The 17,264-nt window shown below is 41.5% G+C and overlaps 1 protein-coding gene across 3 annotated transcripts in view; it reads left to right on the top strand.

The window, feature by feature from the left end:
* dachd (dachshund d) overlaps positions 1–17,264 on the top strand; it is a 90,849-nt gene that overhangs the window by 54,323 nt on the left and 19,262 nt on the right. For 2 of the 3 annotated variants that reach the window (XM_023430680.2, XM_023430681.2), the window contains exons 4-6: positions 13,237–13,409; positions 13,559–13,694; positions 13,796–13,927. In XM_023430680.2, the coding sequence (XP_023286448.1) occupies positions 13,237–13,409; positions 13,559–13,694; positions 13,796–13,927 (441 nt within the window). Of the gene's footprint in view, positions 1–13,236; positions 13,410–13,558; positions 13,695–13,777; positions 13,928–17,264 lie in introns of all 3 variants that reach the window. The other variant, XM_023430676.2, reaches the window with a different exon arrangement.

The raw sequence follows: 17,264 nt of genomic DNA, 5'->3' as shown, positions 1-17,264 counted from the left end.
ATGTTTAAACACTGACAGTATAATTTGCATCTCACTCTGCATCTGCATCAGAATGTGTATAATACTGAATATAGACAAATGCAGATTTGTTCATGACAGTCATGATTTTTCAAAAACATCCCAAACCTTTATTTAAAATTATTTTGCAGAAGAATTAATTTCAAGTGAATCTCGTGACTTTTGAATTACGACCATTAAAATTGAAAGTTTCATTTGCACCACCTACGGGCAGAATACCATCAAGTTGTAGCTAGCAGTGAGTGCGTGCACTCGTCGACTAAATTTGATTTCAGCTGCAGTCCATGCGTTGGAGAGTTTTGGCAGTTTACGTCCAATAGACCGTGCCTACAAGAAACACAACCAATTATAACAAAATGAAACTATCATTAAATTTTTTTTTTTTTTTGTGGGCTTGCACAGATATTAAATGAGGAACTTTGAATTTGCATGTTGACCCATATCTGCATCAAAATACAAATAAAGACTGACAAATAATGCAGATTTTAGAACAAAATTAGAGGTTTTAGGAAGACTGAATTTCCAGTGAGTCAGACTTAGGGCCACTGAGTAATGGCCGTAACATTTTTTGTAAGTTTCAAGTTTCTGTAGCACTCCCTAAAGGTAGAATAACATCACCTTTTGCAGGTTTGCTGAGAGTGAATGTGTGCAGCTTTCGCCTACATGACCAAAGACTAAAACATATACACATGTATGTGTATATGTACATATAGCTCGTCCTAAATGCTTTTTTGTTTAAAAAATAGTGAAATATTGTTTTTGTTCACTTTATATGCAGTGTGAATATTAACTCTGGTAAGGTAAGTCTTGTTTTCTCTTGAAGTGTTACACTTTTGTTTTAGAAGGAAAAAAAAAACGTTCTTAATAGCTAAGTGAAACTGTGAACTGTTTCCCAAAGCTATCAGCTTTTAACAAGGTCTAATTGAATTGCTGTGAGAGCACTGGTTTTTTTCACTATGTGCCATTTCAATTAATTATTAGCCCTAAAATGCAGAAGGATTTTCGTAATATCACACAGAACCACTTAGTGTATTAAAGAGAAAGATAATGTATGTTAGTGCGGATTCATGAGCCCATTCCAAATTATAGACCAAATGTAATCCCTGTAGCTTTGGTTGCTAAATGGAGGTTTTGATTCATTTACAGTAATAAATGGCTCGACTCCTGAATACATTTCAACAGTAATACTTGACACCATGGAGCTTATGGCGTGCGGGATGAAAACAGGATGTGTTTCTAAGCAGATTTAACAATGCAAAATGCATAAAGTGTGAGGTCATCACTCTGAGAGAATGGAGTGTGTAAAAAAGAGAATACGAGCATACGAGGTCACGGAAATAAAGATAAATGTGAGTACCAACTGCAAGGCTATGGCAATGGAGCTAATAAGAAACTGTTTTATCTTTTTACAATTTAAATTGTAACCTTGAGCCCACAGCCAGCCACACAGGCTCCCGGTAGAATCATAATTCTGGCAAGGGGTAGCAGCTCTAGGTGTGGGTGCATGGGCCACAGCATTAGCTCTCTGAGTGAAATATATGGCAGTGACGCCTCTCGGCCCCATCCACAATCAATTGGATTCTTTTCCTTTAATATTTACTCGCAGCGATGAGATGCTCGTCTGCATGGTGATGAACAGTCTGCCACTGGCGTTTGAAGGTGACCTGTCAGTGAGTATGGACAAATCTCTCGCTCGCAGAAATGTAGAAAATAAATCATTAGGGGCAGGCAGTCAGACAGGGGCCTCTCTCTCTCCCTCACTCTCCTCGGATTTAAATCAGCTCAGATTTATGATTTGAATTAATGCTTCGTTTGGTCAAAGGAATGGTTGCAGAGACAAATGATGTTTGGTACTGAAACCATCCTAATATTGATTACTGGGTGTCGCAGCAATCTCTTGTTTATATCAAGCACTCTCCTGTGACAGGGTGGCCACCAGGAGTCATCCTGATAATACGCTGGAGAAATATGGCCCGCTCTGCACTGCAGGGCCATGAAACACAGCTAGCAGTGTGCTGTCTTCTTCATCTAGCCCCAGGCTTACACTCACATGTTTATTTTTAATGGAAGCATTTTGTAATTTCGCAAAAATATGAAGACCGACTTAAAAGAAAGCATGATTACAAGGTTATTTAACATTCCAAAAGTGTCTCACTCTGGCCTGTTTTCACAAACTATTTTGGACTCCGAATGCCTAATATGTCCAGCTCTCAAGCCTATTATCCAATAGCAATCTAAACTTATAAATCACTTGACTGATATAGCGTGGAGTGGGCAGGAGGAGAACTGTATTTGGCTGTAGCTTTGTTGGGACTGGACTGGCTGTGGCTCATAGCACTGACTGAGGGTATGACTTCATGCTGTTTTTTAACAGACTCAGACCACAGCTGCTCTCAGGAAATGGACTGGAGTTTTTATAATCACCCAGCTTAAACTAGGACTCACACAAGCGGATGTGTTTACTTACACAAATGATGTTACCAACCATGATAGGAATTGATATGAAAATGAGCGTGCCTCTCATAATACCACTAAGGACGTAGATCCATTTAATCAGAGAGAGACCTACTACATAAACCCATTGAAAATAAAAAATAAAAACCCTCCTCAGGTTAAAATACAGGTGCCTCATCTCAGTGTTTGTCAGAAGCATATCTTGTATTGTGAAGTGCTTAAAGCAAAGCACCGCAGAGACAGCCAGTGAAGGACACTCTGTTCTGTTTGTAGAGTTGGATTGCCCGTCGCTGTCTTTGTGTTGATGTAAACTGAACAGGCTAATGTTTCTGCCTCGCATTAAATATTCATCACAATTAGACCTTCCTGTTTGCATCAATGTTATTAATTATAAGGGAAAAAACAGCCAGTTCAACTCTCAGCCAAAATAACCAAACATCCTGAGTGAGGGGAGAGAAGGGAAACAGGTATTTTTGGTAGGAGTATATGGAGAGAGAGAGACAGATGAAAAGATGAACATATAATGACATAAAAATGTATGGAGACCGAATGAGTGGTGTGTGGGGGCGTCATTCTTTGATTTTTTTTTTTTTTTTCTTACACTCCTTAGTTGGGTAGACAGGGCCCTCTCAAAGCACAATGTGGATTGTTCCTGCGCCTCTCAGGAAATGCCACAATTACAGATCACAAACCAAGCAAAACACGTGTGGCGCGGGGCCTTGAGGGGGATAAACAGCCCGCCATTCCCTCCCAGTGCACTGACCCCAGCCACAACCTTCATTACTGGGAGAGAAAATATTGTCAGCTGCCCACTAACAAACACCTGCCAATTTCAAGAGAAGGAATTGCTTTTTTTTCAGCTGCAGAAGGAAAATAAAGTGTTTCTTAGAAAAAACCGTTAGAAAAACAGTGGGAAGAAAGGATAGGGCAGCGTTCACCCCTGTCCTCTTTTCTCTGTCTCCTTTCTTCTCTGTCTCACTTACTTCCCTGTGTTTCACCCTCTGTCTCTCTTTGGCCACTGGGTGCTGCCCTGCCACTCATCTGACTCCTCACCACACAACTCTAATGGAGCTGAAATCTTGTTTGTAATTAGATATGGGAATTCCATTGTCATCGGCCAGATGATGCCATGACATGCCAACCAAACAACTCGCCGACAGACAGCGCCACAGGAAAAAGAAGACGCACACTAACACTAACTGTCGGACGTTAGCTGTACATTTTAACTATGTCCTAATAACTGAGCTGTGTAAACAGTTACATTCTGCAGCATTACTTCAAAAACCTGAAAGCCCTTTGTCTCGCATCTGTGGCTTCAGTCCAGGCTGCCTGCGCCCAACAGGGAGTGGGGGAGCCACATGCTAGGCTGAGGCTGGACGGGTGGTGACAGGTACCTGGAGTGTTGCCTGACTGAGAGTTGAGAGGAAGAGGTTCTGGGTGAGATGATGAGGAAGCATCATTCTCTCTCTTCCCAGGGTCATCAGGCTAATTTCTGCGAGCCCCACCCTCACGCTTGCATGTTTGCATGTGTGTGAGTGTGCGTACGTGAGTGTGTGTGTGTGCATGCTCGCGTGAGAGAGAATGAGGGGGCCTTGGCCCCTGAGAGCGCTCTGTGAGGAGACCACAGCTGTACACTCCCAGCAGCTAATTGGTCCTTATCTAGCTGTCCCATTCATCTTCATTTTTTACCAATTACTGAGCATTATCTGTGTTCTCAGTTGGGTATGGGACTTAATCCTTTTTGGTTAAGCTGGTGCTACAGCTTGCAAATTTCAAATGGAGGAAGGGGGGTGGGGGGAAGAGAAAGAAAGGTGGAGGGGAAGGGGAGAGGGGGGCAAAAGTCATAGCAAAAACAAACCGAAACTTCCCATCATCCCTCACTGACAGGAAACAATCAATAAACAATGACATCACACAAAGGAGGGAGGAAAAAAATGGAAGAGATCAATTATTGGCGTTATAATTCAAGTCCTTGTTTGCAAACGTTGCAGCCTCATTGATTAGGCTGGTCCTGTTGCACTCACCATTATTGAGTTGTTAAAACCATATTTTCTCATCATCAGTGGTTTTGCGTTGGCGGTCACACAGATAACAACGCTTTAAGGGGCGTCATTAATTATTCAAGATGTATTCATTTTAAAGCACAGCAAGCCCAAATCATCTTGTTTACTCTACAAACAATACATGTATAGTACATTGCTCATCCAGAAGGTACATCAAGACGCCGCAATCTGGGACAGTTAGCCTTAATTTTCTGAGATCAATGCATAACTAGGCTCCTCTCTATATGGGGTCCGTGCTTGGCCATGCTGCAGAGCTGAGTGGAGTCAGCCTGGAGACCATGCACTAATTACTGGAGTGTTTACTGCTCTGCTGGATAGCATTTGTACCATTTTGGATCATATCAGTGAGTAAATGTTCTTTGCGCTAGACCGATAAATAAGACATTAAGATGACAGTGTGTATGAATGAAATTACAGTGGAAAAAATGATAGTCATCAATTATAGAATAAACGCACGTCTAAAATGGGTAAAATTAACAGCCCAACACATATGTATACTAACAGAACCTAGAGGCATGCATGTCAGCAAACACAGACAGTCATGCACACAAAGGCAGGACACATATAGAGACACTGCTTCTGCACTTTGATAGGGATCTGTTTGGTCACACTCTCTGCGCCAGCTGTCAGCCCAGCTCCACTGCGGCGATTTAATTAGTCTGTTTATGTCCTTTCTAATAATAAAGCTCTCTGGGTGGAAGGACACATCCAACTAGCTAGCTGCGCTCTCGCCAACCTGCTAGCTGCACTATTGCTGGTGGCCCAGCGCAGCTAAATGTGGGCCATGATGGAGGATGGTGGCTACTTCCTGCTCCTCTAGACAGAACATTGGCCCTCAGGCTCAGATCTAGTATCACCCCCTACTCAATCCTAACCTTAACCATTAGGGGATAAAGCACATACTGACCTGATATGAGTGTCTAGGGGCAACTTCATCCATCTTCCTCTCTAGCTCTCTTGTGGGAGCCTTTGTCAGTCGAAGCTCTTGAGAGAGACTAGATTGTAGCCATAGGCTGAATAGAATTCATTTCACGAACATACCAACACCTCTGTCATTGTAACGCACTATTGTTTCATCTGATTTATGCCATTACAATGTGGTTTGTTTTGATTTTCTTTCGTGTGGTATCGAGGCTGAACTGGACAAAATAGGGTCCATTTAAGCTGCCAGTGTTTGGGATAAAGGGGGGGAGTAGTGGCGGTAACTGAGTCAGACACACTGAGCTAGACAGAGAGTAGCAGAACAGACAGACAGCCTTCCAGCCTGAGTGAAGAGCTTGATGGGTCTCTGTCTCTCTCTTGGGCTTTAGCCCTCACCATCTCTCTATTAGTCTGCCAGGCTCATGGGAGCCAGGTGACAGATAAGTGAAGAACGACACACACATTTTAATAGACATTTCAAAAGATAAACCTGATAATGATTTCTCTTTTTAATGAAGTCTAATGTCCTCGTTCTAATTCCAGTTGCGTCGGCTGTTAAGCATCAGCGTAATACTTGAATATGCATGATTGGGAAATTGTGAGGCACACTGATGTAGCTACAAAATACACGAACGCAGACAACTGCAGAAATAGATTACAATAACTCGGGGAATTGATTAAACATTATTTCTGTAATGATCCATATCAAGTTCTATCATCTTTGAGTGGCAGCGGAGTTGCAGCGTTATAGAGAGGAGGAGACGCGAGGAGAGGCAACACGCTACACAAACCTCATGTCACGGAAATATTTGTTTGATTGTCTCTTGTGGTTAGTTCACAATAGCAGGAGCAGAGCTATAAAAAACAACTGACCAGTCGAGTTGTCATCCCTCATCAACATTAGGCCTCATTCTTCATTAATTGGATAGATTAATTTGGAGCGCTTTGATGTGGGGGTGATGCATGCGTTCGGCTGTCCCCTCCTCACTATTCTCTGTCAGGTTGAATTTAGCCAGGGAAGGGGCTGACCTTTGAAAGTGAAGAGACAACACAATTTGAAAAGACAATGTCACTTGGTGTAAATGTGATACGTGTAATAAATGACATTCAACCTTTCAGTGATGATGAGCTTTCGCAGGTTGGAGTAATGTGAAATATACACAGCGTGTAATTGCATAGATTGCGGAGCAGTTTTCACATACACATCTACGATGGTGCAGCATTAAAGCCTGGATATCATGTGCTCTCATTTCACTATGATTACTGTCTAAGAGGACACATTAGCATAGAGTAATAATATTACTGTGTACACAATAACAGTAATGACAATACAGAGATGACGACAAGAAAATGACAATCTCTTTTACTGTGATTATTCTGTAAAAATGTTCCACTGCTCGACTGTGCAGCAATCAGGGGGAGAATCAAAGAGCATTTTGTGGTGATAGAAGTAGTTGGTTCTGTTCCACAAAAACACTCTGTCGGTTGCCTGAAACGGGAGGTGTTTCTTCTCAATTATGATATGGGAACCTTCATCCAAATAGAGCTATCAGCCATACTGAGCCCAGACATCTTCGCCATCACACAGCCGCTCCTCTGGGACCAAGATAAAGAGGGAGAGAGCAAGCAAGTTCAAACAATGTTAAGGAATTTCACAATCTCAGCATGTCCTTCACAGTGTGAACAAACAGAGGAAGGCATTTGAGGATAAATTGTGTTTAGAATCCCTAAGAAAATATTCACACCAACAAAATAATTGAAATAACCTCAACAAAGTGTTTTTTTTCTTTTATTTAATCTGCGTACATAGATGTAATTAAATCCAAACCACCTACATTTTCCTGGACTGTTGTGATATAAAATTCACATTAGAGTCAGATACATCACACGGTTCACCTTGAACTCATTAGCACTGCAACTATAAACTATACACTACATTACTGATTTTCTCTCACGAGGTGATTGTAATGGAGGAAGTGAGAGCGCTGGAGGTAGTGATGCTAATTTTGTAATTAAAACGGATGATCTGATGACCACATGCAAACTGATCCCCCTCCGCACCACCACCACCCTTTCTTCCAACAAAGTGATATGACGACAGAGTGGGCCGTGATTGATAACGCTCGTCAATATATTTCATTTCAGGAGCCTTAGTCAAATGACAACTGGTTGTCATTGACTGAAAGCAATCTTTTTAAAAGGGGAGCCTTTGCTAAGTATCAGATGAAAATGATTCCTCTGTCTGCTTGGGTGTCACTGTCTGTAGGAGCTTTATTGATTGGGCTTGAATATATTGCACCCGCAGTAGTAACAGCTGCTAGTAATATCTCTCCTCTCCTTCTGCTTTCCTCTTCTGCTCACAGCACTCTCCGTGCCACGGCTTATTGTCAGTGATCGGATGTTGGTGCTCTCACACCGATGTTGTGTATTTATCAAGAGTGATGTGTGACAAATGTAAAGTGAGCCTGGTTCTGACCCAAATTACACAAGCGAATGCTGTTTGTTAATGTGTCCTGAAGGCCTGGCTGTACTGGCCACCCCCAGCCATATGCATGATTGCATTAACTAAACCCACCATTGTCTCCCCCGCTCTATACGCTCAGTGTTATCAAGCACAAGGATGTTGGCATTGGTTGGTAAAGGTCATTTACTGTAATGAGATTTGCCACATGCAAGCATATGGCTTGATTATTGCCCTGTTCGTTAACATTTTCAGCAAAGAGACAAATAGACAGCTAAAACGGGGGCTAGCGCGGGTGGGGGCGATGGCGAAAACGTGTTTAGCATTTTCTCTTCAAAGATAGGAAGAACTTTTTTTCACAACAGATCTGTCATGGAGATGATTGATCTTTCAATTTCATAAGGAATGCGTGCCATTAGAGCTGAGGATTTAAATTATCCTATAAAAGTTGCCTGCTTTAGATTTTATACACTTAAAGGACAAACACCTCTGTCTGTCTCCTCCATAATTTCTACCACATGTTACACTCCAGTGGTTTGGGTAGGAAAGCAATTATGTTACCTCATCAAACCAGAAATGTTTTCTTATCATGGTTTCTCTTACATTATGTTACATTAGGCATCTTGGCAGGAAAATCTTTGCCCACCCGAATCATTGGAAAGTGTATCTCTTTATCCTGGCATGCTAAACACATTTTGTTTGTTGATGAGAATGGGCTTGAAATGTATCCAGTCATCATTGCTCTTGGAACGTAAAGCATATTGTTTGCATGTGTTTTTATGTCTGGCTGGCTCCATGCGTGTACACACCTATACACAATTATCTCTACTGTATCACAGTCTGAGTGTGTACCCATATGTTTTCATGTTTACCTCTCCTTGTTACGGCGAGATGTATTCTTTTTATGTGACTGTTTGTGTGTGTGTGTGTGTGTGTGTGTGCATATACGTGAGTTGTGCGGCAGGTATTTAACAAAGACAAGATGTTTGCTTTATTATCAACATTAACTGCGTAAACACAAAAGGCTTCAAAGTTTCATTCAATGACACTGAGGTGCTGTGGGTGGCTACATCAAAGCTCAATACCTTCCCCCCCCACCCCCCCATTTTAATGAGAAACAGGACTCACCAGCCTTGACTGAACCTGCCATCTGTGTGTGTGTCTGTTTTTTCTTGTTTGCATGTGTGTGAGTGAGTGTGAGAGCAGTTGTGTTTCTGTGTATATGTAAGCATACATTCGTGTTGTATAAAGTGGCACCACGATGCCAGACAGCATATTTATAGAGCCTGTGTCTTATGTTTGATCTAATGGCTGTAAGGCTCCCTCCAGCTCACATGCCAGGGCTTCTGATTTTGGAGATTAACAGTTATAGTAAAGATGAATAGCTGATTAGTGCTATGGAGAGACCTCTAAATGTCTTGCTGCATGACAGACACTTTTTCATGAGCCATTCATTTCCTTTTGGGACTGGTGTGCAAACCCTTGATATGACCACAACAAAGACTCCATGTGTGTAGCACCACCGTCTCACCTTTGTTGGAGAAATACATACACGACATGGGGCCATTTTACAAGCGCAATTAGGAGGAAAACTCAGATTGTTTTGCAGCAGCAGACTGCGTACGCATTGTGCAGTGAGTCAGTCCATTTAGCTGCCTGACTGGAATGGTCCTGTTCAGTTTGACAGATCAGAAGAGGAAAAAATATCTCGACACCATGAAAACCAAAGGCTTAGCACAGAGCAAATCAGCCTTTTGTCTTGTTCAATTCAAATCAAAGGATAACCAGGAATGTTTGTTTGACAACAGCATTTACAATGCATTGTTCTGAAGCCCAGAGCCTCCCAAACAAAGACAGATAGGCTTTAAACAAGTCATTTAATTAGCACCGGATCCACAGCTTTGGCTCCGCCAACCAATTATACATTCCTGAGGCATGTGCAGGTCCTATTTCACGGGAGCGAGAGGCAGATCCTCTCCAGCCCTGTCTCTTACAGTACATCTCTCCCCTTCCATTTAAGAGAAGGTAAATAGCCCAGACAGACAGCTTCATTAGCCAGCGTCTGAAGAGCGCGGGGCCGATTGTCGCTTAAATAGTGTGCTTTTACTGCAGGCCCAGCCGGCGACCTCCGATCAATTACAGCTGACATTATTGTTTGTCGGGAGCTTTTTTCCTGGACAGAGGGAGTAAAAAACGAGATCAGGCCTGAGCTTTGGCTGGAAATGTAATCTTCCCCCTCTCTTTGGTTCTTTCGCTCCACAAACAATAAATCATTCAGTTGAAGAGATAATAAAGTGCCAAGTAGGAGCTAGTTTAATTTTTGTCAGGGGAAATCTGTCCACAACAGAGTTAAGGGTAAGGGGTTGGCTGCTACCTCCATACCGTTTTAAATGACAATGGCTTAGTTCCTTTTTTTCTTATTTTGCTCTGTAGGGTTAGATGGCCACAAAGGCTGAAGTCCTGTTTAGATGAAGATTAAGTGCAGCGCAAATCACCGTAGGTTATCATTCCTGTCATCAAAATGAATTACTGCTCTCTTTTTAATCATTTTAAAACATTCAACATTCAATCTTTTTTTTCGGCGTGATTCTTTTAAGTATCGGACTTAGCGTCAGCTGCGCGGTTTGGTTCTGATGTAACAGCTTTTTAATCATGTTGTTACCAAGGGCTGTTTTAATTCATTCAATTCATCCTCCGCGATTCAGATCTTTGCTTATCCATGCGTGAACTCCCAAGCACTGCACGACATAATAGCTGAGCTGTTTATATTGGTATTAAGTGATTTGTAGTTTTAATGATGGTAAATAGGAGTTCACCTTTGCAGGTCCCTCAGGCTTCCTTCAGGTAAATTACTCCAAATGTATTGTTTATGCCCTTCAGGAGCGAGGAGGGGGGTGGGGGCTTGTGGGAATTCACCTCTCATCAGGTCTGAACTTCTGTATCAGAGATAAACAGAAACTGACAAATATCTTTCAGACGGTTTGCCCACTGGAATATCTACACAATATCCAAGTGATTAATGAGTCTGAGTGAGTTTTTTGTGGATTCTCTTTTTTTAGAAAAGAAATATAAAAAAAACCTGCATATATGTTATTTTGAATCCTTTCATTTAACAAGAGTAAAAGCAATGGGGAAGAAATTGCATATGAATGAAACGAGAACACTTAACTTGTCTTTGCGAAAATGCCAGATTCATTGAATAAACCAATATCCTCCTCACCTGGCTCCTTTCAGCTACAAATAAAGGGATTTGGTGGACCCTCGTTGGTCTGTGGCACATTCCCCTACAGTGGCCTGAATGGGCCTTTATGGGAGAAACACCGCTTTAGGATGGGGTGACATGAAAGGGGCTGGACAGGCACTGAAAGCGAGACTAATACCCACTGGAGGGAACAGAGGTCCAGTGTTTCCCCATCAGGCTGTCTTTCAGGTGGAGACACATCGCTGAAATACATATACCATCAAGTACAAGCGACAACAAAGAAACCAACAAGTAGATATAAAGTGAGTTACAGATAGTTTTTTTTTTTTTGATTCCCCACCTCTTTTTGTACTTTATTGATTTGACCGATTAAGACCATGTGTCTTTATCCGTGTAGCCGTATTTGATTGAATTGGTGTAATGTATCCACCTCAAAGGCAGAATAAGTCTCTTCACTCTGGCCCTTGAGTGGCCTTGAAAGGCTGATAGGTAGCCTAGACCTCTTCATGTTGTCCTACAGTAAGTACCTCCGCAATCAGGCCCTCTGTGGTGTTTTTTAATTGAGCTTAGCCTGCTGAGTAGTAATTGATTCAGTCTGAGCTACAGCAGAGGCGCTGATACAAGGTGCTGCTTGGCTTCCGTCTTTCTTTAATCTCCCCTGCTTTATATTGTTTGGGAATACTCGCCACTGAGAAACTGCATGCCATCTTTCTTATGGAAATCAATGCTTCTTTTGGAAGGAGGGGAATGACAGAGAGGAGTACTTCTCATGTCCTTTCATTTTCAACCAGTGTCCTTCTCTTTAGAGGCTTCGCCATGCAGATCTCCTTGCCCTTTGGCTACTGATGTTTTGTCAGAAAAGAAGAGTGGAGTTGTTTTGTGGATCAGCTTTCTGTAGTGCAGTATCTTTTTTTCTCCCTCTTTCTTTCACGCAGCTTTTTACCTTGAACCAGGCTGCCAAGAGAGAGTGGAAAAAAAGAAGTGAAAAATCAACAGAGAGGCTCAATCAGATCCAATAGTGTCTATGAGGTTTTCTTTAAAGCATTTGAGGAAAAGCATCTGAGTGGCGGAGGAATGAGACCAAACTGTTCCCAGTCACTTTTGATCCTGCCAGTTCAAAGTCCCCATAGAGCAGAGAGGGGGAGAGGGGGGGGTGTGCCTTGGTTGGTCGGGTACAGACACCTAGCTTTGACCTTCTGTCTGCGCTCATGTCCTTTGAAAGTTGGCTTGTTTTCATTAAGCCATTCAGAAGCACAGTGCAGGGCCACATTTTGACTAACTACTAACCCCCTATGGTATCTTTATTAGACATTCTTTACATTTTCAGACTACTAATGTCTTCAGTTTTCCCAATTAGGCGTCTATTGCCAGACAGCAATTGAATAATTTAAAACATTTGTAAGATATCTCTGATGTTGTAATGGAATAATTTGTGTGCATATAAAAGAGAAAGAAATGAAAATCCCATTATTGTGCGAGCTGAAAGTGACTCTTTTCGGTGCCGCTCTCTTCTTCTTCACTCGCTGGTCTGGTATATGGGCTGCTATAATTAGCCTAAAGTCATTGCCATACTGTAGTCTGACGGTACTTGTTTGTCATTAGCACATTTAACTAGTCATTTGGGTAATGGCTTTCAAGATTGCCTTTGTTTTTACAGTGATATTTTTTATATGTAAATATTGAGACAATTTCCATAATATGCTCTTTTTTATTCATCATAGAATAATTGATGCAACTTTACTGCTGTGTAAACTTTGGTCTTTGAATGACTGTGTATATAGTTATCATCCCCGGTTTCTTTATTATTATTGCAGTAGAATCTATTATTAACATATATTGTAAAACATTTATGTGTATTATGTTAACATGGTAAGGATACCCAAGAAGCAATTAATTTGAATTATTCCAATTTTTTTTTTCCTGATGGATTGCAGTGTAAAGCTTTAGTGTTATTGGACACCAGTTTTAAAGGGTATCTCACTGATGGAAATGACTGATTGCTGACTGAACAGCGGCAGGTTTTGAGTTTTCAGACAGAGACTCAGAAGTTTCCCCGGTGAATATCGCACTCATAATACGCATCGTTGAGTAACCAACGACCTCTTCATGTGTCTCAGGCCTGGAACTCCCCTTCATGATGATGCCACACCCCCTGATCCCTGTCAGCCTGCCCCCAGCCTCCGTCACCATGGCGATGAGCCAGATGAACCACCTCAGCACCATCGCAAACATGGCCGCCGCAGCACAGGGTCAGAGTCTGCCCTCCAGAATGGTCACCTCTGTTATAAAGGTAAATTTTAAAGCACAAAGCGGCAAAGTCTTAATACTAGACAGTTTAAACGTAACCCGCTTCTCCCGGTAGGTGTAATGTTTCAGCCTGCACTGGATATTTACTTTGGGTGTGTGTGTTTTTTTTTTTTGTGGCTGCTGGGGTTTCAGGAACGTGTGCCGGACAGTCCCTCCCCTGCTCCTTCCTTAGAAGACAACAGGAGGCCAGGCAGTCACCCATCGTCCCACCGCAGCAGCAGTGTGTCCAGCTCCCCAGCACACACAGAAAGCTCCTCAGACAGGATACGTACGTCTCTCTATTACCTCCCCACGCAGATCAAGAGCCAAACATGTTGTGAAAACTGTTGTTCTTTTTCGTCCTATTTAAAGAAATCTATCTCCATCCAGCGGCACACCACAATGGCCTGTCCATGAACCAAGCCCTGCTAGGCCTGTCCCCCAACATTCCACCTGGACCTAAAGAGGGAGACTTGGCCCACGACATGAGCCATGAAGCAAAGAGGATGCACGCTGACAAAGGTGAGCCAAGTTTCATTAAAAAGAAAATCTATGATAAAGTCATGTAATCTAAACAAGGATTTTCAATATTCCCACTGCAAAATGAACAGTGACATATGTCTTCTAACTGAGTTTAATCAACTTCAGTAAAGGATATTTTTGTAACAGTTGCAACGGAAGATAACTCTAATTTCATCAGTTGTTGATCTGTCAGAAAATACTCTGCATGCCTAGTGTAATTTTTCAACACAAGAAACATTTTAGAAAATCTTTTAAGGTCCTGAATACTGATAAAAACTATTTGTGAATACAGGATTAGCAGTTTCTCTGTTTATTCTTCTTGCTCTTGTTTCTATTTTGGAACTCCACAGAGTCGAGTCTAGGTGTGTCTACCTAGTGCAGATGCCCTACATTTACAGCACATGTCAGCCCTACATTATAGATGCCATTATAGATGACAGTAAACAGATGTGGATGGCCCAGAATATTCTTACATTAACAAAAAGGGGAGAAAAGGGACAGTAAAAAAGTAGAGCCACTGATTATGCTGCTCAGTCTCCAAGTTCTTGGAGTAATTACAAAAACATTAAACAGTGCTGCTACGGTTTGTTAGCACTAGAAATAGGTTTCATATAATCTGGTTTTGAGACAGATTTTGCATTTTGCGTTACATCAGATTTCTTTAAATACATATACCAAATTAGCACTTATATTTTTATATTTTATAATCAGCCCTACATGTGGTGCTATTTCTTATCACCCCCACAAACTCTGATCTGCAGGAAGATTATTCAAAATGTTAACTTCAATCACAATGTCCAGAGTAAATGTTTTTTTATTATTAATTGCTGGGCTTATTTAATTATAGTTTTGCCAGGCATTAAAAAAAAAAAAGAAAAGGAAAATGAAAATGAAAGAAACGGATAGAAATCTACTAAGCGTGGCGGATTAAATACAAAATGAAGCAAATAATAGATTTTAGTATTCTCTGTTGGTTTTAGCGGAGCTGGGATGTGCTGTACTGGGTGATGCAGGGTGGGGTGAGGCTGATAATGATATTAAACCCACTATGGAAATCATTGGGCTGTATGTTCCCTGTTGGCTGGGCTGACGTGAAGATCAGTGTTAGACCTTCACTCACAGGGTGTGAAGCAGTGAATAGTAATAATTAGCAGGATCATGAGCTGAATTTGTGGGTCACAAACTGTCTAACTGTCTGTGCACATGTGTGAGTATGTGTGTGCAAGTGTGTTTAAGAGTGTTTGTGTGTGGGGAAGAAAAAAAAAAGAAAAAAAGAAACGATTTAGCCAAACAAACATAGCAGCACAAACAGAGAGAAAGAAGAAGGTTTAACCAAGTGTCCACATAGTAAATCAACTGAATGTTTCCTCAGCAGCAGAGATCTTGCATCTTCACTGAAGTGCCTCCTCCATACACAGATAATCAACACAAATGGACTGTAATTTCTTCGTAGGATTAGAGGAGAAAGCAAATGACCAGGCAATCCACACCAATTCTGGATGGATGACCCACAACACATCCACTTGCAAACACACACTGTATTATCTTTGAGATTGTCAATTCCTAATATGTCACTGGACTTGATTAGGATTCTGAGCTCTCCAGTGTGTGCACCAGAGGTCTCAGGCTGTGGAAAACATTTTTATAAAATAACCCATTAATGCAGAGGAGTGCAACTAAATTAGTTACCAATTTGCTGAGCATGAATTAATGAAGAGAGCTTCTCCCGGCTCCCACAGTTGTAATTTTCATAATAACCCCAGACCTTTATTTGGCAGGTTGTTTAGTTTTTTCGTTTGAAGGTTTTCATTAGTCTAATGAGGACTGTGCAAGGGCGAGCAGTCAGCACAATTTACATGAGGAAGCTATCATAATAAATGAGGCAATTTGAATAACATGCACAGGTTTATGCAGCGAGATAAGAGAGATTGTAGCAGCCAGATTCAGAGGTAACCAATACATTAGAACCAACTAATAACCAAAGTAATTCCAATAAAAGCTTTAAGTGAAGGGAATAAAATTAATGATAGATATATTGAACTGTAATGATATGATACATGATGCATTAGATTAATAAAATAAATGTGTTCCATTGTTAAAGAGGGGAGAGGCCTCACCATCCGAAGCTTTGTTTATGGTGAGCTTTTTAATTAGGCTTGTTCATCGCATCAGTTTGTTTAGATAAATGAGATAACATTCCAATGGTTTAATGATATCTCTCCACTTGTTTGATCTTTATGATCCTGGCAGAGCATTAAATTAATCTCTTGCAATGCACTCTTAGAAGAGAGCACAGTAAGCGCAGAGAAAGGATGCAGTGCCCCGGCTCATATGGAGGCTATTTAAATAGCCAGACACCTCAGAGACGACCACTATAATGTCACATCACTCACATCCTATGAACATGTCTCATCTTTTTCATGTCATCTCTGGTGATGAAGGACAAAGGCTGTTTGTTGTCATCTAAAAAAGACCGTTTCCAAAGTTGTGTCACCCAGTGCAGAGTAACCAGATGGTAGTCTTTTTTTTGGGGGGTGTTGTTTGAACTTGATTATTTTTTGTCCAAATTTTGCCTGTGAAAAAAGGGAGATTAGATGATGTGTGAGAAAAAAGGCTAGTAGAAAGCTAAGTGTTATCTCACATGTGACTAATTGAATTGCTTCAAACAGAAAGTCTGTGGCGATAGCTTCCGACAAGCCTCTGTCTCGTGAAACAGCAGGTAGCTGACAAACAAGGGGAAATTTGAAAGGTACGGAAGCCTTTGGCTGTAAACTCACTTTGGACATCAAACACTTGACATCATTTTATTTCCTTGGGGAAAAGGTGTTTGAAACACAAGCCATATGCATGTACGTTGAAGTCTAAGAGTTTCTTTAAATACCATGTGGCAGTTTGCAAGCACTTTGCCAACAACAAATTTCACCACTTTACCTCGCCTTCCCACTGCAGTTAAGCATGCCACATCTCTTTTACGCTGAGCTGAAACGCCTGACAGTAGAGTCAGAGGCAACTACAGCATGTAAACTGATTCTGTAAACCATATTTTAAAAGCGGGTGAATCACTGGTAATATGATATTGGCACTTCCCTGGTAAACGTTATATATCCTTGTTGACACAACAGGAGATGCACTCATAATGTCTTCCCAAGCACAAATGGAAGCTTGTGGTGTATTATGTCACCTAGAGGTGCTTCCTTTCATACCTGCTATCAACCGAGCAATCGCTGATGCGTCCATTGCTGGTGTGACCACAATGGACGAAGCCGACTTGCCACGCCTTGTCTTTGTCGGGATGGATGCTGCCTCGATGTCCAGTTGATGGGCTGAGGGGCTGGCG

The sequence above is a fragment of the Seriola lalandi genome, unplaced genomic scaffold, assembly GCF_002814215.2.
Source record: "Seriola lalandi dorsalis isolate HSWRI2012SDOR001 ecotype SW California unplaced genomic scaffold, Sedor1 jcf7180002054908, whole genome shotgun sequence".
Taxonomy (NCBI): Eukaryota; Metazoa; Chordata; class Actinopteri; order Carangiformes; family Carangidae; genus Seriola; species Seriola lalandi.
This window is presented reverse-complemented; position numbering and strand designations above follow the sequence as displayed.